At 39.1% G+C, this 27681-nt stretch overlaps 3 protein-coding genes across 7 annotated transcripts; 2 read left to right on the forward strand and 1 right to left on the reverse strand.

The window, feature by feature from the left end:
- LOC133531499 (zinc finger protein 22-like) lies at positions 1-5672 on the reverse strand. The gene is made up of 3 exons (XM_061869758.1): positions 5356-5672; positions 4256-4363; positions 1-838 (listed from the first exon to the last, which is right to left on the reverse strand). Exons 1-3 carry the CDS (start codon positions 5447-5449, stop codon positions 198-200), a joined length of 843 nt encoding a protein of 280 aa, XP_061725742.1. The 5' UTR covers positions 5450-5672; the 3' UTR covers positions 1-197.
- A 110-nt stretch (positions 5673-5782) lies between these two features.
- On the forward strand, positions 5783-13470 carry LOC133531497 (zinc finger protein 93-like). 2 transcript variants are annotated; one of them, XM_061869755.1, is made up of 4 exons: positions 5783-6285; positions 6748-6903; positions 9816-10082; positions 12583-13470. In XM_061869755.1, the coding sequence occupies exons 1-4, from the start codon at positions 6183-6185 to the stop codon at positions 13044-13046; spliced, it is 990 nt and encodes a 329-aa protein (XP_061725739.1). In that variant the 5' UTR covers positions 5783-6182; the 3' UTR covers positions 13047-13470. The 2 variants fall into 2 exon arrangements, with proteins under 2 accessions (XP_061725739.1, XP_061725740.1); XM_061869756.1 differs by having other exon boundaries at positions 6748-6897.
- Positions 13471-14844: 1374 nt separating this feature from the next.
- LOC133531496 (zinc finger protein 771-like) lies at positions 14845-26812 on the forward strand. Of its 4 annotated transcripts, XM_061869752.1 has the most exons (10): positions 15838-15950; positions 16097-16228; positions 16813-17210; positions 17930-18023; positions 19794-19880; positions 21638-21742; positions 21939-22061; positions 24315-24437; positions 25465-25623; positions 26715-26812. In XM_061869752.1, the coding sequence occupies exons 2-10, from the start codon at positions 16109-16111 to the stop codon at positions 26754-26756; spliced, it is 1251 nt and encodes a 416-aa protein (XP_061725736.1). In that variant the 5' UTR covers positions 15838-15950; positions 16097-16108; the 3' UTR covers positions 26757-26812. The 4 variants fall into 4 exon arrangements, with proteins under 4 accessions (XP_061725737.1, XP_061725736.1, XP_061725735.1 ...); XM_061869753.1 differs by lacking the exons at positions 15838-15950; positions 16097-16228 and adding an exon at positions 14845-15012; XM_061869751.1 differs by having other exon boundaries at positions 15850-16228.
- The last annotated feature ends 869 nt before the right edge of the window (positions 26813-27681 follow it).

The raw sequence follows: 27681 nt of genomic DNA on the forward strand, positions 1-27681 counted from the left end.
TTTAACACCTATTTATTTATTAAGTTCGACATACAGGTAAAAACTTATACATGTTTTAGTATGTGGGATACATTGACATTTATGACCAGCGTTTACGTCAATAGGTAATTCAAAAACCTCACCCGCTCAGATTTTTATATTGATTGTGTGGTTTAGTTTAGTAATATTGAGTAAATAGCGTTATGTACTATTGGAATTTATCTATAACTAAGAGTATTTTTATTATGTCTACGTCTACGTGAAGCCAAACTACCCGATTGTATAAATTGATTTTTGCATACTTCGCACTTGTATGGCTTCTCACCAGTGTGTAATCTATGTGTAATTAAACTCCCAGACTGCGTAAAATGTATCTTACATATATCACATGAGAACGGTTTTTTTCCAGTGTGAAGAAATCTATGATTGCTTAAAATTGACGTACGCGCAAATTTCTCATTGCATATATCGCACGAGTAGGGTTTCTCTCCAGTGTGTACTCGGTTATGTTTAGTTAAGTCACCAGAAAACGCGAATTTCTTTTTGCATATCTCGCAATAGTATGACTTTATACGAGAACGACGATGCCTATGACTAGATAAAGAGCTTGTGTCAGCGAATTGTTTATTACATGTTTCGCATGAGTAGGGTTTTGGGTCGGAATGGGTTGTTATATGTGCGTGTACAAGTCGTCTGGTTCTAAAGCGCTTTTCGCATATTTCGCACGAGTGTTTTTTTAGCCTTTCGCATTTCATTTGGGTATGTCTTATTAACTTGGAATCAAGCTCGAGGCCTTTGCGTTTCTTCGGTCTCTTTATCTTTCGTGCCGGTTTCTTCTTCGCTTCTGCCGGATATGCATCTGAAAATACACATATATAACACTATTGGAACATTCATGGTTGAATTGCAAAATAAATATTTTTTTCAATACATATGGTGCTACTTTACCGCACGCGTGCGGGAATGAGCACTTTCCGTGCATATGTCGAAACTTTAATGAGCCATATGTACTGTAAAATGTTGTACGATACATGTGCGAATAGACAATTCGCAACTCATGTCGACTTAAAACACTCCCTTCAGTCGTGTTTTAATTTATCCCCACTCGTTGCGAATTTATTATTTTTCGCACTTGTATCGTAATGTACTATTACGTAGGTATATATTTTTTGTAACTGTCCGGTCAGCCGCATCCGCAACCGCGGAACTTCCGCATTATTTTCAAAATCCGCACCCGCCTCCGCAAAAAAAACGTTTAAAACGTTTTTAGGATGCTGTTCGAGCTCCCGAGGCATTGCAGTGTGTCAGGCATGTTCGCGGAGGCGCCCACGGATGGCTTTCACGCGATAATGCGAAAACGTGTCGCGTCCCTGCTGAGACGTATCGCTGGTAGCCCCAACAGTCTCCTGAAGACAGTGGCAGGACGGGAAGATGGTCCCTTCCATTACCATTGGAACCAGATCCACATGCTGTCCACCTAGTTTTAAGTGTAAAAATGTGTATAGATTGTAAGTGAATATGGAATAATTGAATTCTGAAATAAGCTTATTATTATTAAGAGTATTAAAAATGGAGTGGAGTTATCATATCCGCAATATGGAGTTTATGGGGATACGGAGCTTTGTACGTCGCTACATGACCTCGACTTGCCGCTGGGTGCGTGCTGCCGAGTATCTAAGACATTGACCGTTAAACGCCTGTGCACACCGGATGCGTGTGCGTAGACGTTCACGTGCGCGTTGTACTATACAGATCCTTATGAGAGACGGCACACCGCTTTTTTTAATACTACGTCGGGGCATACAAGCATACGGCCCGCCTGATGGTATGCAGTCTCCGTAGCCTGAGGACGCCTGCAACTCCAGAAGAGTTACATGCGCGTTGCCGACCCTAACACTCCGCACCTTCGTTGAGCTCTGGCAACAGCTTACTCACCGGCAGGAACACAACACTATGAGTAGGGTCCAGTGTTATTTGACTGCTGTTTTCTGTAAGGTGGAGGTACTTCCCCAGTTGGGCTCTGCTCTAGATCTGGAATGACATCCGCTGTGCTGTGCCCTACCCACACAACGCGAGATGACATTCACAGCGCCCATACCTCACTTTTGGACGTAGTTTAAAGACATACCCGGGTGTGACATGGACAGAGGTGGACATACGCTTGCGTGACATGTGCGTGCGCGGCTCAAACATTTTGGCGCACGCAGCCGCTGCAGTGCTCTGGTCTTATGCCTTCATTTCGTTAGTATCAAATATGACTGGCCGAGTTCCGCCAGTCACCGAATGCGTTTGTTTTGTGTTATTAAGTAGCAATTTTAAGTCAATAGGCGGGTCCACACAGAGCGAGCTCACGCGTGTGGCAATTTCCTCGCGCACAAAACGGCCAGTGTAGACCGAGGCGGTGCGCGCTTTTGCCTCGCCCAATCATGTCCGCGCTCTGTGTGGACCCGCCTAGTTACGAAATATTTAGAAATAGTTTAATAAGTTAATATATATGCGATATTACGAAGTTATCTGAAAACGAATATTGTTTTGTAGTATTTATGTACACGTGACATGGGCGTATTTTAAAACAAATGAGATAGGAGCTACCGAGAAATAACTGAATGTAAAATAATATCTGTTAATAAAAGATACCTCTTAAGATACCTCTTAAAAGCGCTGGTGGCCTAGCGGTAAGAGCGTGCGACTTGCAATCCGGAGGTCGCGGGTTCAAACCCCGGCTATTTATAAACCCGGCTTGATATTTCGTACATATATCATTTGATATTTACCAGTCGCTTTTCGGTGAAGGAAAACATCGTGAGGAAACCGGACTAATCCCAACAAGGCCTAGTTTATCCTCTGGGTTGGAAGGTCTGATGGCAGTCGCTTTCGTAAAAACTAGTGACTACGCCAAATCTTGGGATGTTGTCAAGCGGACCCCAGGCTCCCATGAGCCGTGGCAAATGCCGGGGCAACGCGAGGAAGAAGAAAAGATACCTCTTAAGATAAAGATACTCTTGATTACTAAGTTTTCCTTGTACTTTTTCGTTTACTTAAGGACATGGGTGCCGCCAGGATTACTTTCAGGGAGGTGCATAATAAATGGAATAGAAGAATCGATGCAGTCATTCATTTTTCTCGTGTTATATAGTTCCGAGTTAACTCTAATGCTGGTGCAGACGCGTAATAAACATGTAATTTTTTTATATATTTTCTTTCCTGCCAGGGGGGTGCAAGTGCACCCGCTTGAACCCCGCAGCCGGTGCCCATGCTTAAGGACCTTTTCCAAAAAATCTCCAGTTTCCAGTTTGGAGAATAAAGCTGGGACACGAAACAACCGACTTCAAAAAAAAGTCAAAATACCATCCATTTTATTCTAGTCAGACTATAAAAAATCTCTAATAATAGAAAAGTAACTCTGTTTATCCGTTACCTCTTCATGCTTAAATTGCTGAACTGATTTAGATGAAAGGACCTTTGTAGGAAGCCTGGTACAGAACCCAACAGAAATGAGAGTTTAGATAGGTATTTCTATGTACTACATTCTGTTCTATGGGCACCAAGCGGATTTCCATTGCAGAACAAATATATTGGTATTTTAGTCAAAATGTCATCACCCTTATCAGAGTCAATAAGTAAATTAACCACGGGTTCGGTGTTCGCGCACCGCTGCGAGCGCGGCAAATGGTTTGACCGATCCAAGGGACCAGCAAGCATCAATTAAAACTTGATTATTTCAGTTCTGCAATGGAATTCAACTTGGTGTCCATATAATAAAATATAGTAGATATAAAGACCTATTAAATTAGATAAGTATCAACTCTGTTGGTTTCTGGACCATTTTATTTTGGGTATACGCTGGGAGAGGTAAGCGCCAGCGGATCCCTTTGTTTGACATAATTATTGAAAGTCAATATAATGATATAGGTTGTCTGGAAGAGATCGCTTCTTAGCGATAAGACCGCCTGTTGTTACTTAACTTTTACGTGTTTTTTCATTTCCTATCTATTTTTAACTGTATGGTGCACAATAAAGAATATTTATTATTTAATGATAGTCATATTATCATTAGTCATAACACTTTTCAGGAATTTCCTTAGGTTATCCTACTGATTAGATTGTTTTATGACAATCCTGAAAAGTTACGCGTTTCTGACAAAAACCAAATTATGACTAACAAAAATGCGAATGCGGAAATTTTGACTTAAAACTTTATCGGAAACAATAGAGACCCAAGCGCCAGCCCTATGGTCTCCCGAGTCTAGGCTTTATTACCTATATATTTGATTACCATAAAATGCATGGGGCCCTTCAAGCTGCCCTGTCTCCTGTGGCTGGTGGTCGCCGTCACTGCTGCGGCCATCCATGTCATTCGGCATACACTCAATTTTCATCTCAACTGTAAATACATTAATGAAATGTTTTATTCCAGAAATAATTTTCCATAGGTGTGTACAATAAAATTAGACTATTTAAACTAAAATCTACAATTAATAATATATATTTAGTAATATATTTGTATATTTTAAAAAAAAAAGTATTTTCTTACTGTTGTAGCCTTAAATTTTAATGGTATTTTCTCTACTGCTATTTAGTTTTAATATAGTTTTTTACCTCCTAATTACTCAAATTCAGACGCATGATTGACTTTTTTTGCTGAATTTTAATAATAATCATAATAAAATTCTTTATTGCACAATACATAAAAAACAGACACAGATATTGATAAAATATATACATTGGTAGGTAACAACAGGCGGACTTATCGCTAAACAGCGATCTCTTCCACACAACCTTCAAATAGTGAGATGGCGAACTAAGCAAATTTTGTTTGTTTTATAAACTGTATAAACTAAATACAGGACTATATATACCTCATCTCATTCTATGTGCAAAGTTTCATTACAATCCATTTCAAAATGAGAACGTAACTCCGTTTGTATGTGAAAGGGAAATACGGCCGATCTTGCTGTGTACAATTTAAATATAATTCGTATTCATGGTATTTTTATTACTTAAATTTTACATTCCTTAGAAATAATGTTATTAATTTGCAAAAAATGTTTACAAACATTTTACATGGCTGCTAATCTATATAAAAATAAACAGTCACCCTATCATTCAACACTAAATAAATGGCCTTGGATGTCACCACGCCATAGTCTGCCACATTATAAAATTAATTAATCAAAAAAATTTCAAAATCGGTTCAGAAATGACGGAGTTATGGAGTAACAAACATAAAAAAAAAGATAAAAAAAAAACATACAACCGAATTGATAACCTCCTCTTTTGAAATCTTGAAGTCGGTTAAAAAGTACCTTAAACTGATAAATTTTACGTGCAGTTGGCCCTTCTCAAAAGTTTCCTGAATAATATACAAAAACTTACCGTGCTCCTGGTTCACTCCTACAATCGGCTGCTCCCATCCAAGCTTCTCGGCAGGCACTTCCTGCGACATGTCTCCGCGACCAACTGTATCCATAATACGATTAGTATTACGTCGGCACAGTGCGAGAGGAACGAGATGTTAGGGATCAACAAGTGAGTGTAGAGTCTTCCGATCAAATAGTACTTTAAGAAAGTGATACTCATAGCGGCGACGCCGCTGCTTATGTTAAAATTGAATTTAAATTGATTAAATTTAACACAAAACCAGATTTTCAGAATCAAAATGGGAAAATACACTGAAAATACTGAAATTACAGAATATTACGCCGGCTGAGCTAACTTGCTAAGTGACAGTTGCTGGAGCGCCTGAAGCGTTCGAATACTGCTCAGAAATATTTCGGTCTAAAACTAATTGTAAATATCAGATTGTTTAATAAAATACAAATTATAAATACGAATAAAATGACGAAATATTATAAAAAGTACGTTATTATTATTTGTTAGCTCTCACTTGTCTCTCTCTAAGATATTGCACTGTTGTGTTCATAAACCACCTTATCTGTAGAGCCCTTTGTTGTCAATGTCATTTCACATTTGAATTTGACATTGATGTTTCTTTTAGCATTGCTTTTGAGCCGCCGCTCCCGCTCGTGGTTGTTTTATTGTTCTCAAGCTTGCTATTTCTCAAATAACTAAGTAAATGAAGTCACATTATTAAGTAAACATCTTATTTCTTCGCTTTTGCACGACATTTGTTCGTATAGTCGCAATGTTGAGCTTACACTACACATAACTAGTGTATCTCGGCGGATTCCTACGCTGCTGTAATGGAGACGCGCGTGTGTGTGTCAGTGGAGGTTGTACGTGTGAAGGAGGAACCCCAGTGGGAGCAGGACGAGGCGCAGGCGCCGGACATTCTAACAGAACATGGTTAGTATTTGTTAGCTACCTAAGAAGCTTAGGTAAAAAATGCTGCAGAGTTTCTTGCCGGTCCCATATTGAGATACCCTCCTCCAATTGAGGAGGGATTTAAGTCTTCTCGGAAGTAGTGTAGTGTTAAAGCCGGCGTAGCTTTATTTGATGTTCATAAGCACATTGTAATATGCCTACTTAATTCAAAAATAAACTGTCTTCTTTATCTTTAATGGAGCTAGCATGTTAACAATATTTGCCGAACGGAAATATGAGCTAGAATTAGAACACGAACTTATAACCGTCTCTCTGTAGGCCCCTGGTTTCCTGACCATTTTATTTTTGAATTTGGAACCTTATTGAGTTTCCTATGGGACTAAGTTGATCTGTGTAAACAGTCCTATATTATTTATTGTAATTATAGTGTAATAGTGTTATCCCAATTATGCATTGCTAACCCAATTTTATATTTATATTCAGGTTACGAGAACCCAGTGTGTGTAAAGGAAGAACCCTTGTACTCAGATGTTGCAAGTTTATGCAGTGAAAGCGCAGAACTCTATGCTGACCATAAAGTGAATGATCAACTTGTGCTAGGACCAGTGGTGATACAACAACCAGAAGTAACCGGTAATAGTGCGTTACTTTATTACAAGTTTTTATTTAACTGGCCCTGACAGTTAGTCTAGGTCATACCTGGAGGCTAAAATTGACTCACTTCCCGAATTCTGATCGAGCTGAAATTTTGCATACACATGTAAATCAGATGACAATTTAATATTATAATGACACTGGAAAAACTGTGTGACAGAGATCTGAGGGATCGAACGCTGAAGAACATACCGATGCACAACAACCAGCACGCGTACAGCTCAGGTAAATCCACAGAGTCGGCTCTACACATGGTTGTAAGCCGCATTGAGAGAGCCATCCATGACAAGGAACTGTGCCTCGGCACTTTCATTGACATCGAGGGCGCTTTTGACAAGACCCACTTTACCAGTATAGGGAACGCCTTGGATAGCCACGGTGCGGAACCCGGACTAACAAAGTGGATCATGAACATGCTAAACAAAAGGACTATAAGGTATGCAGGTCAACCGCAGGCCGTAGCGGCGGTGCGAGGATGCCCCCAAGGTGGAGTCCTGTCACCTCTGTTGTGGAACCTAGTCGTTAACAACCTTATAACTAAACTGAACGAGGAACACTTCTACACAATAGGCTACGCCGACGATCTGGCAATTTTAATATCAGGTAAATTCGCCAGTACAGTATGCGACCTCACCCAGTTAGCTCTCCGGATCGTAGAACGCTGGTGTAGAGAATTTGACCTATCAGTAAACCCCACCAAAACAGAAATGGTAATGTTCACCAATAAAAGGGCGCTTGGCAACTTTACCAGACCAACACTTTTCCAAACTGAGCTACAGCTGTCCGATGAAGTTAAGTACTTAGGACTAACTCTCGACAATAAACTCAATTGGAACAACCACATCAACAAACGGATAGACAAGGCGGGAATTGTCTTCTGGCAGTGCAGAAGGATGATTGGTAAGAGGTGGGGACTCAACCCGAAAATTACCCTCTGGCTCTATAAGACAATAATCCGCCCCTTACTCTGTTACGGTGCTCTGGTTTGGTGGCCAAGAACAAACCTAGGCAACGTACGAGACAAACTACAAAGACTTCAAAGGCTCGCATGCGCGGCCACCACTGGCTGCACGAGGTCTACCCCGACTGCAGCCATGGAGGTCATGCTAAACCTTCCACCGCTGCACCTACACATACAACAAGAGGCCAGTCTCTCAGCGGTAAGGTTGCGAACCCTCAAGATATGGTCTAACATCACAGGAGCTCTTCACACAAAATGCCTGGAAAAGGTGTATGACGAATTTCCAGTGCTTAGGTCAGGCACGGACCGGATTCACAAACAAGCTATCTTCGATAAAAGGTACAAAATACAGTTATATGAGGACGACAATCAGGAAGGACTCAATCCCCGGGAGCTGAGAATCTTCACTGATGGGTCCAAAACAGACAGCGGATCGGGCTCTGGAACCTTCTCAGAAGACCTGAACATGTCAATCACCACTCCGCTAGGAGCCCATAACTCGGTATTCCAAGCTGAGTGCATGGGCATCATAAACGCGGCGGCTGCCATCACTGCAAGGAAGGTAGTAGGATCCTCCATCCGCATACTCTCCGACAGTAGAGCAGTCTTAATGGCTCTAAATAGCCATATAGTTACATCCAAACTTATACACGAATGCCACGAACGACTAATGGAGGTATGTCATAATAACAAGATCACCCTACAATGGATCAAGGGACACAGTGGATCCCGAGGTAACGATGCTGCGGACGAGCTTGCCAGGCAAGGATCGAATGCGGGGGCGATTGGTCCGGAACCGATTCTTCCGATACCATTTAGCAAGGTACGCTCAATGCTGCTGGCACGTACAGGGAAACTACACACAGAACACTGGCTGAACCAGACTGGATGCAGACAGGCAAAAGAAGCCATGCCTGGCATCAACGGAAAACTCACAAGGGCGCTCCTGCAACTAGGGAAGGTCCGACTGAGTATGGTAACCAGTGTCATAACAGGTCATGGACTATTTAACAAACATCTTTTCACAACAGGTGTCACAGACAGTCCCCTATGCCGAGGTTGCATGGAGACAGAAGAAACAGCCTCTCACGTGGTGCTGGAATGCAGCGGAGTGACTCCATACAGGGCTAAACATCTCGGATCTCCGAGAGACCTCCCCGAGGTCCTACTCAACATCAAAGGTTTGATAGGATTCCTCGAGGAGCTGGGCTGGCAGGACTAGCCCACCCCCAACATATCACGCAAAATAGGCGCAAGTCGTCGAGTTGCGGAAAAATCGCCCGAATACAATACAATACAATGACATGGAGCTGATCTGATGACGGAGACAGGAGGTGGCCATGGGAACTCTGTGACAAAATAATGTAAACAAGTTGTGTTTGGGGTTATTACGTGAAACTGTATAGGCGCCGCCACTACTTCAATCCATCACAGTCTGAGGGTCTACCGCGAAACAAGAAAACCGAAATTTCGTTATCCAACCTATATATCACTCTTACATATTGGAGCAATGAAGAGGCAGATATCTAAATTTCGATTTCGCGTTTCCCGATAGGCCCTTTGTAAACAAACTGCATTGATGCATCAATGTCATGTTTTATTATCTGTGAAAACTTGACAAAAAACAGTTTAAAGCACAGTATGTATAAGTTACTCTATGGTTTATGAAAGGTAACTCTGAAAGGGAAACACTTTCCTAGACCTAAGTCAAAAGAAGGGGTAAGCAATTCAAAGGGAAAGCAAATCGTTGGGGCTATTCGAGAAACGATTAAGCCATTTAAAGGCTTTTTTCTGGGAAGGGGTGGACGAAGTCAGAAATGACAGAGTTCTAAACTAAAGTAACATAAATACAAACTCCTTTTTTGAAGTCGGATATAAAAAACGAAGTAGTTATATAGCAGCAAAAGTACTAACCCTATTTTGTATTTATATTTAGAAAAGCCAGTGTGTGTGAAAGAAGAACCCTCGTGTATCGACGACACATCGTGTGTCGAGAGTGGGTCCGACCAGCAAGTCTCGTGTGGCGAGAGTAGTGCTGACCAGCAAGTGTCGACTTGCGAGGGTGGTGCTGACCAGCAAGTGTCGACTTGCGAGGGTGGTGCTGACCAGCAAGTGTCGACTTGCGAGGGTGGTGCCGGCCAGCAAGTGACTCGGTTGAATCCGGCGCTGATGTTACAGCCGGAAGTGATCTACGCACTTAACGGTGAGACACAGTAATATAGAAAACTTATTTTGTATTTAGCATAAACGCAAAGTGTGACTTACGGCAGATATAGCTAGGCGCCCCCTTAAGGAGCATATGAAGGATTTGGACCCGGGTATGTCCTTAAACTACGTCCAAATGGGACTCAAAGAGCATATAATCACTACATTTTAAGAGACGGGACCCCCACACTATCGAGTGATATCAGTTTGTTTCGCAAATCATTACCAAAATGTACGACAAAGAACTGTCAAAGAACCATAGTACCAACATAAGCGATTTAAATAGTGTAGGACGCTACACGCTTGCGTTTCTTGTCGATATCGATAAAATGGGGAGGGTTGAAACATAGACTCCTGTCTACAAATTTTGTACTCGAAATCAGGTTAATATCGAGTCCACATTTAAGTTGTATGTTATATAGTGGATAGTTCTTTGACTGGACTAATACTTGGTCGGGCTTAATGTGGACCCGAATTATTTTTATACAGTTTTTAAGTTGAGGTTTTTTTTTATTAAAAGCTCTTTCAAAATGATCTTTACATACATGTTTTAATAAATGTAACTTTTCTATGGAAAGATGTATCAGGTCTTCGTTCCCAACAAATTTGACACACTGCCTGCATCTGAAAACATACAGCCTTGGATAAATATGACTTTATCTACAGTTTATATTCCAAGTGTTTGTTAATGACCAATGAGATGATCAACTGATTATTTAGCGCTAAATATGCATCTATAAATCATGTTTTTTGGCATCCAGTTATCAACAACCCTATATCAATGCTCTAAATTTTTATGTATTTATGATAGATATATAGATAGATAAACCATTTATTCGCTTGCCACAATACACACAACTAAACAAAAAAATAATACAAACAATAGCAACACCAAAATAAAAATTAAATAAAGAACAAAAAGCATCAATAAAAGGTAAATGTGTGCTGTGTGCGTTGCAGCACAACAAAAGGGTTCTGGCTCAGTAATACGCTCCACTCTTTCGGGTGAAGCACTGATAATTCTGCTAGAACCCAGATCACGAATGATTCACGATGTAACAAAAAAAACATATATACATAAATATTTAGTAGCATGCCTATAAAAAAATAATAAGTGTCGTAGTATGGATTATGTAAAAGTGTGGTGCGTGTTGGTGTATAGTACCTTATTATATCAGATGTCGAGTATAAAACGGCCTACAATAATATAAAGAGTTTGTACACATACAGACTAGATTCGGTAATCTGAGACTTAAACGATTGCTTTGTTTTAAGGCATCTTAATGGTGGAGAGATATTATTCCAGCACCAGGTTCCAATCCTGGTACGGGCATTTATTTGTGTGATGAGCATGAATATTTGTTCCTGAGTGTTTTCTATGTATTTATAAATATTTATATATTAGGTATATACAAAATCTGTTAACTAATGACCATTAATGCATAAATGATAGATAATTTTCCACTGAAAATCTTCGACGAATTAATTATGGTCATATTGCATGCAAGTTCTTAGGAAATTTCACATATTTAATTAAATTATTTACCCTGATATACAAATAAACCTACAGTTGTCGATAGTTATAGTACATCCCTAGTTCACAACGAAAAATAATATAAAATATGTAATTTTCGATGCGTTTATAGCCTGCTGACCCAAAATAAGGTCAAAAGTATCTAAAGCAATACTTACCAGTCTTCATCCAAGGGAAATTTCGCCATAAAATCCCTGTTTTCGTGATTTTCTCAAGTGGCTCGCTTGCCACATATTTCACACTTAGTAAACCGTTTTCTCGGTGGCATTGCAACAAACTCGTTCTTTAGTCTGATCACGGTTCACTATTTTCGATTTTTTTCACTAAATAAAAAAGATAATCCCCCTCTAACTTTTGAAGTTAGAGTAGAGCTTAAGAAATACATTAAACGAAAACTATAGCGGACATGATCAGTTTAGCTGTTTTTGAGTTATCGCAAAAAGTTTTCCCTTCATAGTATAAAGACTTACTTTAATTAGGTACTGATTATGTAAATTTGCCAATTTGTTTAACTCGGGTGAAAGGTACCGTTTCATCCCTTGGTTAACAATTTACTATACTTTAAGCTCCAGTTTAGCTTATTGTGACGGAAGAGTAACTACGGAACCCTACACTGAGCGTGGCCCGACATGCTCTTGGCCGGTTTTTTTAATTGGTATTAATTCTGAAACTAAGCGAAATCCAGAAAAGTTTATATGACATTTTAGTCTCTAAGTGTGATAATTAGCACTATTATAACGCCAAAGTTATCTGATATATAGATATTTATTAATCATAGAAAGGGTAAGGGCCATGGCCATGTGCGAGCGAGTTGTCGCTTCAATACGCGCATAGCGTTGTCTCGCTTCAACGTCGGAGTGACGTGCGAATCGGATGCAGTGTGCCATTGCCCTAATTGATTACTATTTGCATATCCTTAAATCATATCATAACTCGTGTAATATTTAATCTTATATGCTTCCAGCTTCACACCAGGCGTTTCTGAGGCCTCCAGTTCCACGCACCCGCAAACGGCGGTTACAGAAATCATTCTCCTGCGACATATGCAACAAAAAGTTCAAATATGCCAGCCATATGGCTAGGCATCAAACGATCCATGAAAAGAACATGCCAGCAAGAGTAGTTCATAAAGGACCGTTCTATTGCGTTATTTGTTGTAAGCCATTTTCTCAGCTAATAACATTTACAGCACATTTAGAAAATCATACCACAAAACTACCATACTATTGCGAAATATGTAAAGAGGACTTCCCCAGTTACAGTTCGTTTGCTAAACATAATGAAAGTCATGTTGATAGTTATGGTTGTGAATTGTGTGAAGAACGGTTTGTGCGTAAGATTGAATTGCTTAGACATAGATTGAATCATACAGTAAGCGAGAATTATTTGAATAATAAACCTAAACGAATTAATATACTTCGTCGATGAATTATTTTGGAAGATACTTGTTAAACTAAATACGGCGGGCGTGAAAGTTTTGCACCGTCGGTGACAGCAGACAGGACAAAATTTCCACATTTAAAAAGTCCAGACACTTCACATTTTTTAAATAAATAATTATTTTCGTATGGGGTTCGAAATTTTCCATTGGTTTCCAAAATGTTCTTCTTAATTTCCTATGAAATATTTCGAGATTTTTTTTTAACTTTTTTATAATTTTTCCGCATGTTTTTTTTATGATATAAATATTAGTTGTATGAAATCATGTTGTTAATTATACCTCATGACGCATGAAAACCAGTGTTTTATTTGATTTGCTTCTAAAATCAGGATTTTACCTAAAAAACACTATATATTACGATATCTGCGTATCTTATAAGATAATAATAATAAGATGACGAGATAACCGCCATCCCAACCAATGTTGATTCGACGATCATCGTCCCGATAGTCGTTTCAGCGAACGGTCTCATAGCGAAGAGTCTCGACCAACACCTTGAGAGACTCTCGCTAGGTGGTTGGATCAAGGGTCAGATGCAGAAGGCGGTGATCTTGGACACGGCGCGGATAGTCCGCCGGTTCCTCTCTCTGCGGCCCTGACCACCGGCAGCTTGGGCCCTGCCCCGCTGCTGGCGGCACCCTAGGTTAGGTTTTTTATAATGTGTTTAGGTACTTAATTAAATCGAATTATACATTGAAATGATCAATGACTCTGAGATCGATTTAATTAAGTATTGTGATTATTATTTATTCTATTGTATATTATTTTATAATTGTATGATGATTATTGATGATCATTTCATTTCAAAGAATTGGAAGGAACTAATTGCTTAAATTTAGGATGCCCGGCAGACGCACTATCGGCCATTTGGGAGCTAGCAGACTGTTGGTTTTATTTAATAATATTTATAAACAAAAATCAATCATATAATATAATCAAATATATGCCCCAATGACAACCAGTCTGTGAAGGAACATTTTAAAGACGGGCGTTTTTCCAAGCCTTGTCCATCATTAAAAATTGTTTTAAAATAAGTACCTTTAGTGTAGAAAAGTACATATAGTTTACTAACCTATTTTTATATCTAGTTAGGGCTTGTGCACAAATCACGCGAGGTTTTTTCGGCTAAATTTTGACCCGACCCCCCCCCCCCCCCCCCCCCCTCACCCTTGGTTATATTTGGTGAGGTTCTTGGCTAACGACTCCCCCAACGTGATCTGTCGTGACGTTTTCGTGACCCCCCCTCCCCCTATCGAACCTCGCGTGATTTGTGCATAAGCCCTTAAGAATATTACTAACAATCTATGGACTTACATATATGGTTCCAAATAAAGATTCTATTCTATTGACCTTATACTCACCATGAACACTAGTTGCCTTTGATTGCTGCAACTCCTCAGGGCCCAGCACCAGATCATCGTTTATCTCATGCTTAGTGTAGGTACAGGTTTCCCCACACCTCAGGGCCCAGCACCAGTTCATCCTTTATCTCATTCTTGGTGTACAGGTCTCCCCATACCTCGCTCAGCACACTCACTGCTGCCAGGTTCCTCCTTCACATGTATCTCTTCTTTGAGAGGTACAGGGTGAGTATTTACAAGTAAATTATCCTCTTTTAATGTAGAGTCATGTTTTACAGACGCTTTTTCTTCACATTCATGCTCAAGTACTTCATCTCCTTACTTCACGCAGGCTAGATCAGGTACGAGAAAATGTTTCTTCGTACTAGCAAGGGCATATTGCGCAGACGTTTTCACTTTTCACTGTGTATTGTATTTTTCCGCTGTTTCACTTCGTCTTTCACGCATACATCATCAGTCATAAGCAAATCGTCCTCAACACAGGCAAAGTCAGGTTCTACAGAGGTTTTCTCTTTAAAGCACCCTTGTGAAAGTGTATTGTCTACCTTTTCCTGCTGTATAATTTGTACGAGTTCGTCTTTTACACATACAGGTCCATTTGATACAGGCTTAGTTTTCACAGACGCCTCTTCCATGAACTCCTGCGCAAGACAGTCTATTGCGTCAACAAATACTTTTATCTCCGCATATTCGGATTCCTCTCTTACTAGCACTAGTTGTACATTCTCGGACATAGCAGCCAAGTAAATTGAATAAAGAATTAATATGTTATATTTATTTGATACAATAAGAAATAACTTCAACAAAAAGCTATTTTATTCCCATCCGACACCATTACTTTCTATCACCGCACCGCCCGCCGTCGGCAGGGTGTTCATCCTCACACCCTAGAACCTAAATGGTCACGCACTGTGCGGTTTAAGAGGAACTTCCTCCCGCGCACGCTCCGGTTGTGGAATGAGCTACCTGCCGAGGTTTTCGCGAGGGTCTACAGTATGAGGTTCTTCAAAAAAGAAGTGTACAGATTTTTAAAGGGTCGGCAACGCGCATGTACACCTCTGGAGTTGCAGGCGTCCATAGGCTACGGTGACTGCTTACCATCAGGCGGGCCGTATGCTTGCTTGCCACCGTCGTGGTATAAAAAAAAAAACCACCTCAGCTGAAATTGACAGATGACAAACGCTGTCAGTGGCACAGGTGCAAATAGCAAGTATGTAATCGATCCATTTATCCCAGTTTTATTTCATTCTACCATTCTACCTACCATACGTATACGGTTCTGATTGAGGTCTGAGTCCGATTCTGGAGGTCAAAGTATTCTTTGAACCCCAGAATAATAATATGAGTATTATATTTAATACTCATTCAGAGCTGAGGGTTATGATTTACTGTTTAGTAAAGAGTTCGGTTGTATAACACGTTTCAAAATGGTTTCAAACGTAAAACTGCTGCCTCATTGACACAATCGCTGTTTTTTTTGTTTCCGAACGTACCGCGTCTGTCTACCTGTACTGTCAGTCATGTTATTTCGTACGTATGTCGTATTTAATTCCAATAGATTCACCGCAAAGAAAACTTTAATACCACTATTAGATTCTAATCTATAAATTTAGCTGGTCAAGCTTTATCTTTATGTATTTAAGCCGCAATATTCAACATAATTCCAATATTTATAGTGATATGATACCATGGATTTTTCAAGAGTATGCAGAACTTGTCTTAGTACAACTGATTTGAGGCCCATATTCGATTCGAATGCGGATCACAGGCGGCATGCTACTGCTGTGTTCATTACTACAGGCATAAAGGTAAGTTACTGTTTGAGCTAAGCTATTAAGATTATTACAAAGGTAATGATTACCCAGGTAGTTATTAATATCTATGTAATTTTCATGCCATTTCAATTTAGGCACATTACAATGCACTTATGAATAGGGTTGCCATACGTCCCGTACATACGGGACTGTCACCGTTTTTAAGTACCGCGTCCCGTATTTTTTCCCCGTCTCGTTTTTGTCCCGTGTATCAATACCGCTGCAGAATACGTAGAATACGTATATAAATAGTCACAATCATTTATTTCTAACAAAGCTCTTCCAGAAAACATGTCAATTATTATATGTAACAATTACAGTTTTTTGTAATTAATTTAATTGATATTAACAAATATAGAATTTGTATAAATGGAAAAGTACTTAAATAAATAAGTAAAAGAATTAAAATATATTATATATATTTATAATCTGACAAATTGCCATAAAATACGAAAAGATTTGGTATTGTTCCTTATCTAAACTGTATCGTTGACTACTATACTTTGTATCTTCCAGGCCTGTTCCGCAGTGAGTGTGTAAATAGCACATTACTTAACATTTACAAAAATTGCTTACAGGTAGAACTAAACGATGGCCTACCGCAGCAAATGTGCACAACATGCTTTAACCACATCAACAGTTCCCTAAAATTCCGCAGACAGTGTAAAGACTCGGAAAAGCTTCTTCAACTACACCAAACTAGCGATTCAAATAAAGAAGCATTAACTAACAGTAACATAATAGACAATTGTGACACTGAAGATTTAAAATTTGATATTCTGAAGACGGAATTGAAATATGAATTTGAAATGCCAGACGAATTGGAAACTGTCAAATGTGAAGATTTGGGTGAAGTAGATGATAATCCGCTCGGCTGTTTTACTGAAAGTACAGAGAAAGAGAAGAGTTGTGATGTACCGAAAGATATGAAGGTGATAGAAAATAAAAAGTGTGACAAAAAAAGCAAAGTGCAAAGGTAATTTATATTTTATTTAGGAGTTCCGGGCAACCTCGGCCGAATTTCACCTTCCCATACAAGCGGAGTTTCATTCTCATTTTTTTTTTTCAATTAAATTTATTTTTCTTTCAATCATTTACTGTTCTGTCTGTTCTTACGCTGTTAACACATTCACTGCCGGGAACCGATCTGGTGGGCGCTCGTGAACTTTGTTCAGATGCCGGACAACCCGCTGTTTTGTACGCAGCTATAGACCACCGGTTTCTGGGGTAGTGCGCCGTTTTTTGTCTGGCAGCGAATGTGTTAAAATGCCTTTGTGGCCATTTGTTAAAAGTTAAAGTTTTTTGACTTTTTTATAATACTACAAGGCAAACGATTACCGCCGCCCATGGACACCCCCTTCACTAGAGGGGTTGTACTTGCGTGCCGCCCTAAGATGGGAGTACGCTCTTTTCATGAAGGTTTGAAGGGTATTGGTCTAGAAATACCTGCCATTATGGTGCGACACTTCATTTCACAGTTTAGCAAGTTTCATTAAATTATTGTACCAACCAGTCAACCAATCAACCAGACTACCAAGTCAACCAACCAACCAGGGTGCGGGGTGTTAGAGTTGACAACGCGCATGTAACTCCTCTGTTGCAGGCGTCCATAGGCTACGGTAACCGCTTACCTCCAGGTGGGCCGTATGCTTATTTGCCACCGACGTAACATTAAAAAAAATTGGTGTGTATTAGAGTGTCCTGCACGATATGCGGCAAGGACCTGTCAGTGCGGAGTATCCGCGCGCACCTCACGGCGCGGCACGCGGCCGACGGGCTCCGGTGCGGGGTGCGTAGAATAGATTAACTATGATCCTAATAGAGAAGTAAAATCTAACGCCCTTATTCATAAACGTCTACTAAAGTTTGCGCACTAGTGCGGTAAAGTAGCACCATATATACTGTAAAATATATACTTTTGAATTCACATTTTAGAAATTTTTCTATATTTGGAAAAGTTATCTGTGATGTCAGATTCTTTAGGCGCGTTGTTTCATCCGCTACTATTGATGCTGACCCTACCTGATTGTGGTTTATTTTCTTTTGTTGCTTTACTCTTTTTCGCGACAATGAATGACTTTTTATTTTATTTGGGTTTATAATAACTGTTTGCTTAATCAAAGATAAATTCATTAAGATGCGTAAGACAATTTCGTGCTTCGAATTTGACAGGTAAACGAGATGGCGCTGTATAGCTCTATATACATTTTGCGGTAACTCTAATTGTCATAAGTTGACGTTTGACAAATCAGTGACCGCAAAACATATGGCGCAGCACAGCGCCATCTGTTTTGGATGTCAAACTAAGGGCCACGTTCTTTTCACAATCGTTTGTCCCTTTCCGACGTATCGGTATGATGGAAAGGGACAAACTATTATTAGCGGCTTGTCAACTTTAGTAGACGTTTATGAATAAGGGGGTAAGAAAAGAACGTGGCCCTTAGTTTGACATCCACAACAGATGGCGCTGTTATGACAATCAGAGTTACCACAAAATGCAGCTGTACAGCGCCATCTCGTTTACCTGTCAATTTCGAAGCACAAAATTGTCTTGTCTAATCAATGTATCTTTGATAATAGCAAGCAGTTATTATAAACTCAAATAAAAAGTCATTAATTATCGCGAAAAAGAGTAAAGCAACAAAAGAAAATAAACCACAATAATGTACAAGGCGTATAAGCCCAATAGGATTGTGTACTAAAGAAAAAGTCAATAAAGCCTCCAGTGGCCTGGGCCAGAGTCGGCAGCTTACGGAGCGTCAGCGTTTTCAAGAATTTGGGACGGGCTCCGCCTTGCGCCTAGAGGTCCAGAGCGTTAATAGCTGCGTAACTTTTTCTTTAATGTATGACATGTATTTGTGACATTATCTAGGAAAAGGGACCTTATTGTCGGAGGCGCTGTCGCCATTATCAACGATGCTCCCATATTATAAACAACGCCGCGTAAGTGCGGCGTAAGCGCCATCGACAATAAGGTCCCTTTTCATAGATAATATCACATTTAAGTTTATAATTTACATATTTAGTAGTGTGCCTACTTAATATACATAAATCAAAACGGACAGGAACTCTGTCTATTACATCTTTACGCTTAAACCGCTGAACCGATTTAGATTAAATTTTGTATGGAGATATTCAGTAGGTCAGAAACTAGGTCAGATGCTTAAATGTGACGTGATGGTGTGATACAGGTACTGGAGCGTTGTTAACAACGCTCGAATACTAATGCGGTTCTATGCGACTTAGTCGCCATCTAAATAAATATTATAGGGATATTCTTACACAAATTGACTAAGCCCCACGGTAAGCTCAAGAAGGCTTATGTTGTGGGTACTCAGACAACGATATATATAATATACAAATACTTAAATACATAGAAATCCAGGACTCAGGAACAAATATCTGTGCTCATCACACAAATACATGCCCTTACCGGGATTCGAACCCTGGACCATCGGCTTCATAGGCTGGGTCACTACCCACTAGGCCGGACCGGTTAGCCGTGGAACGTCACAAATATAATTTGATGCTTCCTAGTTGTAAATAACTGTTGTTTCAGTATTGCAAGTTAGAGCACGGCAGCAAAGAGGCGCTCGCGGCACACGTGGCAAAGTGTGCGTTGAAGAAGAAACGCGTGTCCGACTCGGTACGATCAGCTTTAATCTGTCAAATTTGAGGCACGAATTTGTCTTAGATTTTTTTAAAGTCAAAGTCGATATAGGGAGCGTGCATGAACTGTAGGAGGCAGCACAGGAGCCGTCAGATTTTTGGCGCGAGGCGTAAATGTGATGTTTATTGTTCCGATGTAGCTCACAAGATGGCGGAACTTACTATGCACAAGAAAACACGTGACGTGTGAATGTACATGTTTATTGTTCCGATTCAGGCCACGAGATGGCAGACCCTCCAACGCGCACGGTCCCTATATTCTTTATTCAAATAGGCCTAGCAACAAGCACTTTTAAATTGTCGTGTTTAACAAATATCGTCTTAAGCTGAATTTTTTTTTTAGGTTCTTTTTCGTAGGTAGTTTTAATTTTAGGTTACATTTTATTATAAGTTTGTTATAATTTAAGTATGTTTTTTGCTTGTAACAAAGTCGGAGTCATCGGAATATTATTGTTATTAAAAAAACTTGAATGCCAAAATGTTCGATGTACTCCTCAATTAAGCTCTTCTGATGAAGAATGAAGGAACTCCAGGATAGTACTGTCTTCTTTTTATTAACTTAACAACTAGATACTGTAACGTTTAGGTATTTGGATAAAAATATGTGTAGTCGCTTTGGCTATATGGACTATATGGTGCAGTCTTGAATTATTATAGATATGTCAAACTTAACAGTAAGAATTTCACAAAAGAGTCGTTAAACTCTAAAATTGTATACAAGTACTAATCTAGAAACTTTCTAGAATAAAATCTGAATGTAAAAATACGGATTACCTATTGTACACATTGAGTTATCAATTTCATAATTCATAACTCAATGTGTACAATTTCAATCACACTTAATATAACGGTGTTTCATCTTTCATGTAGTCTTGTGTACTATAATAGGCTTTAGAGATAAGCTTACGTTATAATTTTTTTTAATTTATTGACAGACAATTCAGTGATATTCGGAAGTGTAACCTTTTGAACGCTTTATGTCATAAACACAAACATCCTTCAAACGCCATGATCCCGGGCGCAAGCAATCAAACAAACATTCAGCAAATAGACCACAGGGGCCCTTTTACATGTCCAATTTTTATAATCTATAAAAATAACAAAATACAATTACAAATATGGAATAAATGATATATTGGATACTTTATTAGAGATGTATACAGTCTCAAAATCTCGAATTACACAAAAAAATGTGATAAAAAATACAAACAACAAATACTAAAATTCTTTAGAGATGTAAGTCTTTAAGTGTCATTAAATTATCCTTAGAGATGTAAAGGGTCTCCAAGACTTGAATTCTTATATAAATAATTAAAAGACATGAAATTAAATCAGACAAACAGACAAAAACCGAATGAAGTGTCTAAAGTTAATGCCACAAAAAAGTTACATACTTATAACATAACATGTAGCCCGTGTAAGCTTAAACAGACCGGTCTCCACAAACAGGACCTATTCAATAGTTTGACGCGTATCTCAGACATCGCCTCCCTCAACCTTCATTCGGGAAAGTGGCGCAAGGAAAGGGAAAGTGGGCAAGAGGGCTAGTGTATACCTTACTTTAAAGTGTGAAGGTTACTTTGACAGCGTCCGCCATAACACCTATAATTGTCCTTGGCGCTATGGGCACGACTAGTAACGACGACTAGGTGTTCTTGGCGTTCAAAAGGTTAAACTAGTGAAGCAATGAAATGAACGATATTTTAAATTAGATTTTTCTTTTGATTGTCGCAGGGTAAGGAATTAGTATCGTGTGACGTATGCAACAAGCGAATGCAGCGGAGCAGTCTGCGCGCGCACCAGGCCGTCAAGCACAAAGGTCTTGGGCCAGTATGTGAGGTACGTAAGTTAGCTGTAAGCCGAGTCACGCAATCAACGACCAGATGGAGCTTTGACGATCGGTCTGGCCTAGTGGGTTGCCCTGCCTATGAAGCCGATGGTCCTGGGGTCGCATCCCGGTATGGGTCGAGGTCCGTTAATCCACCTCTATTTCAAATTCTCTTTGGTTATATCATAATAATGGTGTTTTTTGTAGCATTGTGGGCGTCGTTTCGGTAACAAGTTGCGACTGAGCGAGCATCTTCGCGCCAAACACGGCTATGACAAGCTGCAGTGCAACCACTGCGAGTTCAAAAGCTCCAGTCGAGCTGCCCTTGAGGTAAATACTACAATAAGTATATAACAATATAATAATAAAACATTTATTTCAGACAGAGCCCATATCATTTTGTTAGGAAATCTTAAAAACGAATTATTAATTGATGTACTACATTAGCTGTAATGCAATTAAAATTAAAATATAAAAAGTAAAATAAAATAAATATATAAACATAATAAACACAACATTATACGGTCAGCAGTGTTTGACAACGTGAATATAAACTTAAGCCTTAAGGCATTCATATTTCATATTAATTTATTAAGTATTGATTATACATTGTCAGGTTAATTAAATGTACAATTACACAAATTCAATTTAACATTAATAACATAAGAAAAAATAGTTATTGTGGTAACAGGCACAGATAGATTAAATACGGTCAATATGCACAGCGGATGTCATTCCAGATCTAGAGCAGAGCCCAACTGGGGAAGTACCTCCACCTTACAGAAAATCGCAGCCAAATAACACTAGACCCTACTCATAGTGCCAGTAGTTGCCAGAGCTCAACGAGGGTGGGAGGGGGTTAGGGTCGGCAACGCGCATGTAACTCCTCTGGAGTTGCAGGCGTACATAGGCTACGGATACTGCTTACCATCAGGCAGGCCGTATGCTTGTTTGCCACCGACGTAGTATTAAAAAAAAATATATATATATACATATTTGGAATTAAAAAGTTCAGCATTATTGTGCACAATATAATTTATACATTTAAGTAATTTTTATTTCATTTCGTTAGAAATTCAGAGAAGGAACAGTAGACCTTCTGTAGCAGAAGTGATTTTAGCTCGTAATATAAAAGGAAAAAGTGCACGTCAGCCTTCAAAAAATTTAAATAAACGTTTAAATACACAAAATAACCTCACATTAGTTTATAGGTATTGAGTTTATAGTTTTAGTTATAGGAGGCTCTTATGTTTTTTTTTTATACCACGACGGTGGCAAGCAAGCATACGGCCCGCCTGATGGTAAGCAGTCACCGTAGCCCATGGACGCCTGCAACTCCAGAGGTGTTACGTGCGCGTTGCCGACCCTTTAAAAATCTGTTATTATGTAATAATATAATTAACTTTTTTATTGTCACTTAGAGAAAAGTGCAATTTAAAAAATGTACAAGTACTATTTACTATAACCTACGTATAGGCCGTGTTGTACGTATTGTGAACTACTTACCTTTTATTTTGCTACACCCTTTTCAGGGTCCATGTATGTAACATATATTGGTATGCAAATAAAAATCTATCTCTATCTAAATATATTAAGTGATTACCTTTGTATAATGTTATAAACCAGCTAAGCTTTTCTTCAAGAGATTTTACTTAAATATCGTGCCCTTTACCGCACTACGAGTTTTACAATTATACTCCATATAGGCGTGTAATAGTACATTACGATACAAGTGCGAAAAATAGGAAAATCCTAATTATTACTTATTATAGGGAATTACCGCTTCGCACATGTATCGTACAACGTGTTGTAGTACATAAGGCCCTTTAAGTTTTCGACATAGTTACGTAATGTGCTATAGCACTAGTGCGGTAAACATCACATGTACAGTCAAGTGTAAAAATATGAGTGTACACATCTTACTCAAAAATATGTCCCATAGCAATTCAATTCAATTCAAATATACTTTATTCATGTAGGCCTAGCAACAAGCACTTATGAATAGTAAGACAGTATTACATATAATTATCTTAAGCTAATTATCAGAGCAATTTATTGATGTTGTAAATATTATTCCTTATATAATACTAATGAATATAATTCATAGATCAAATTTAATACTAAAAATTTCACAAAATATAGTCATACAAAAAAAAATGTATAAAAAATACTATTCTTGATTGTTTCTAGAATAAATTCTAAATGTCAAACAAATATAATAAAAACAACAAAGGAAATACATGCATTGGAATATCCATTTCATCATCATTATTCAAATATAATAAATAATTAATCATTTCGAATCACAATTAATCCCACGTTGTTTTATCATTCATGTAGTCTTGTGTGGTATAATAAGCTTTAGAAATAAGTTTACGCTTTACATAGCATCTTATTCCAGTGTAATAAGAGCGTAGTACCATATTTATGAGAAGATTTATTCGATACTTATTTTTGCACTTGACTGTACTGTAATAATAATATTCCCTACCATTCTCTTACACCAGTCCATCTTTACTTCCAGTTCTTTCCTCCCTTTGAACTTCCACCAATTTGGATGCGACTATAGGCAAATGCTTACAGAACCATGAAAGACGTCACCGAGGTGAGAAACCTTTCGTCTGCGAAACGTGCGGCGCGAAGTTCCACGCGGCATATCTTTTAGCACAGCATCGGCATAGTCACCGCACCGAAAAGCGCATCAAGGTACGACATATACTCTGTATCTTTAGGTATTCAATTAAAAGTAAACAAAATCTACCCTCAAATGGCTCCGTATGCTAGTTGAGGGTAGATGAAAACATTATATGATCAAACAATGTAGGTTAAAGTCAGGTCGTTCAATCACAGATCCAGGTGGTTTTGTATTTGGTCGGTTAACCAATAAATGTTATAACTACCCCAAAATGTACAATTTGTTTGTTTACTTTTATTTAAATACCCAAAGATACAGAGTTATAATACATACATTTTATGCGAATAGTAAATCTTATGCCTTGTTATTTAAACTAATGTTTTATTCTTGTATTTATTCCTTTCGCATGAATGTCGCAAAGCTTTTAAATCATTAGGTCATTCTATCAAATAATTTTGCTCGATGAATTTAATGATATTCACAAAATTCAACATTAACTATCAAAACCTCCAATAAGCCAAAAGGAATTTAGTACAGAGGAGTATCGTCAAAGTAAATTTTGTAGTCTACTAAATTTACTGCCATCTTTCGACACAGGACTAAAACTATTAGAATGACATATGGCTATTAGACCCATTTTCTTTCACTCATATGTGTTACATATCAAACAGTGTAGGCCAAAGATATATCGCCATCTATTCTAGCATATTTTTTTCTTGATTTTTCGAGGCGTGTTTTTTCTTAGACTTTATTTATCTTACACGGAGTTTATATATATTTGACGACCGGTTTGGCCTAGTGGGTAGTGACCCTGCCTACGAAGCTGATGGTCCCGGGTTCAAATCCTGGTAAGGGCATGTATTTGTGTGATGAGCATGGATATTTGTTCCTGAGTCATGAGTGTTTTCTATGTATTTAAGTATTTATAAATATTTATATATTATATATATCGTTGTCTAAGTACCCTCAACACAAGCCTTATTGAGCTTACTGTGGGACTTAGTCAATTTGTGTAATAATGTCCTATAATATTTATTTATTATTAAGCTATGATATGAAAGGAAATTTATGGAATATCCCCTATCCATCTGTTAACAGTGCGGCCTATGCGGCGCGGCGTTTAAAGCGACGAACAGTCTCCACGCGCACCGCGCGGCGCGGCACGGCGCGCGGCGCCACCGCTGCCTGCTGTGCGCGCGCGCCTACTCCTGCAGGCACTACGCTGTCAAACATTTACGCGCCGTGCATGGCTTTAAGGTACATTTTAGTCCAGTAAGCAGGAATCACGGACACTCTAGAGGTTAGAGATGCAGTATGACCAGCGTCACAGTGGAGAGAAACCATTCACATCCAAAAATGCATCACCGCTCGTTATGCGACAGCCTACTCTTGACCGTATAATACTTACGCCACTTGATCTTGTCTCACTGCTGGCTACTTTGCGCCCGATCTTACTCCCACAGATACTACGCTGTGAAAAATTTCGCGCCGTGCACGAGTTCAAGGTACGTTGAAGAGACTCACAGTGGAGATAAAACCATTCGCTTGCGAAATTTGCAGCAAAGCTGTGTGCGCGAGCTTATTTCTGCAGACATTATATCGTCAGGTGACAAGCCAAACTCACTAATTACTGAAAAATTATAAAACAAAAATCAGCCGTATTTTCGTAGTAATATGGTTCATCATTATTACTAGGGAGGTGAAATTAACTCTCTTTAGAGCATATTGCACCTCCCTGTATATGTGCAGCTTATGGACGTACTACACGCAGCGGGCCTACGGGGCCCACCGGGTCCAGTCTAATAACGCGTTCCGGGTGCTAGTGGGGCTGCCCCGCTTCTGTAGCGCATCAGGGATGTTTGCTGAAGCGCGCGTCGATTGCTTTTATACAACTATGCGCAAACGATGCACATCCCTGGTGCGCCGGGTGCGGGCCAGCCCCAACCCCGTTTGCGTTCGATATCCGAGCGGTTTGACTGCCCGTATTTGAGGCACTTTGATGATTTGCATATCTCTAAAAGTACCTATTATGATTAACTACTAACTATTTAGGTAGGCACTTCTAGAAATATTGCTCTAGTAATTGTTTATTTAAATAAAATGTAGATTCTAACAGCTGTAAGTACATACTAACCATAAAATATGAGTTACTCGAAATGATATTTATTTTTATTTTGCTTTATGACTATGAACTTGTGGTGGCATTTAGTGAGGTTTGCTTGTCACCTAATATTTGGTCTCAGAGAAAGTAAATGTGACGCACTGGAAGAGGTCGGATATAAATAAGCATGGGTCAATCTTACACATCAGTCAATTAAACCAAGCTTGAGATGATGTATTTGTTTCAGGGTACGGTGCCACCCCTGCAAGTCGACCCGGCTCCAACGTGAAACAGCCTTACTCGCAACGTCGTCATAATTATACAACCATTTTGAAAATATAAATAGTTTTATTACAAGATATCTGAAAATTAACTTAAATCTAAACATAATGGCGTATCATAGTATATGTATTAGGCTTCAAGTTTATAAATAATGGTAAACGAATTTTCGTACGGCCAACGTGGCCTGCCGATAAAGTTACATTTACTAAAAAAACATTTTAAAGACTAAGACTAAGTTTGCACCGTCTTGAACGGAACAAAGTGAGGGAGTGTCAATCAACGTCATATTTTCATAACATTTGTCACTATTAATATCATTGCAAAAGCCATGCAGAGTTCGGACGTGATACACGTGGTCTGCTGATATCCTCGTAAGGCGCAAGGTCCTACCTATAGGACTTATTCAGTTCGATGAAATTTAAATCATATTTAATTAGGACAGAGTTGCATTTGTTTTGTTTCGTGCAATTTTCAAACAAAATAAAATCTACTGTATTCCGTGCACTATAGGTTCAAATTCCAGTGGCAAATTTTGGATTTTTCATTTCTATGGCTGGGCCTTAAGAGGATATAAGTTAAATACTTAACCCTTTGGCCACCAAAGACGTCAATTGACGCGCGTGGCTACTATCCAATATCACCCTTCGATCATTCCGATAAGGTTCACGATGACTCAACGCACACGATAAGCGTGGCGATCAAAGGGTTAACCGTTTGACTGAAAAGGATGCGCACGGTTAGACAGCAACAGACTTTCTTGCATTCCAATAAGATTCCGGGTTAAATAATATGTATGCTAGTTTATAACGTATTTATCTATGGTCCGAAAGTTCCCTGAAAATAAAGATATTTCATTTCATTTATAGGCGTAGCGCTAGGGACCATTTATAGGGACCTGCTGCAGTCAATGGCGCTGAGTGTAAACCAAACCA

Source organism: Cydia pomonella, chromosome 25, assembly GCF_033807575.1.
Source record: "Cydia pomonella isolate Wapato2018A chromosome 25, ilCydPomo1, whole genome shotgun sequence".
Taxonomy (NCBI): Eukaryota; Metazoa; Arthropoda; class Insecta; order Lepidoptera; family Tortricidae; genus Cydia; species Cydia pomonella.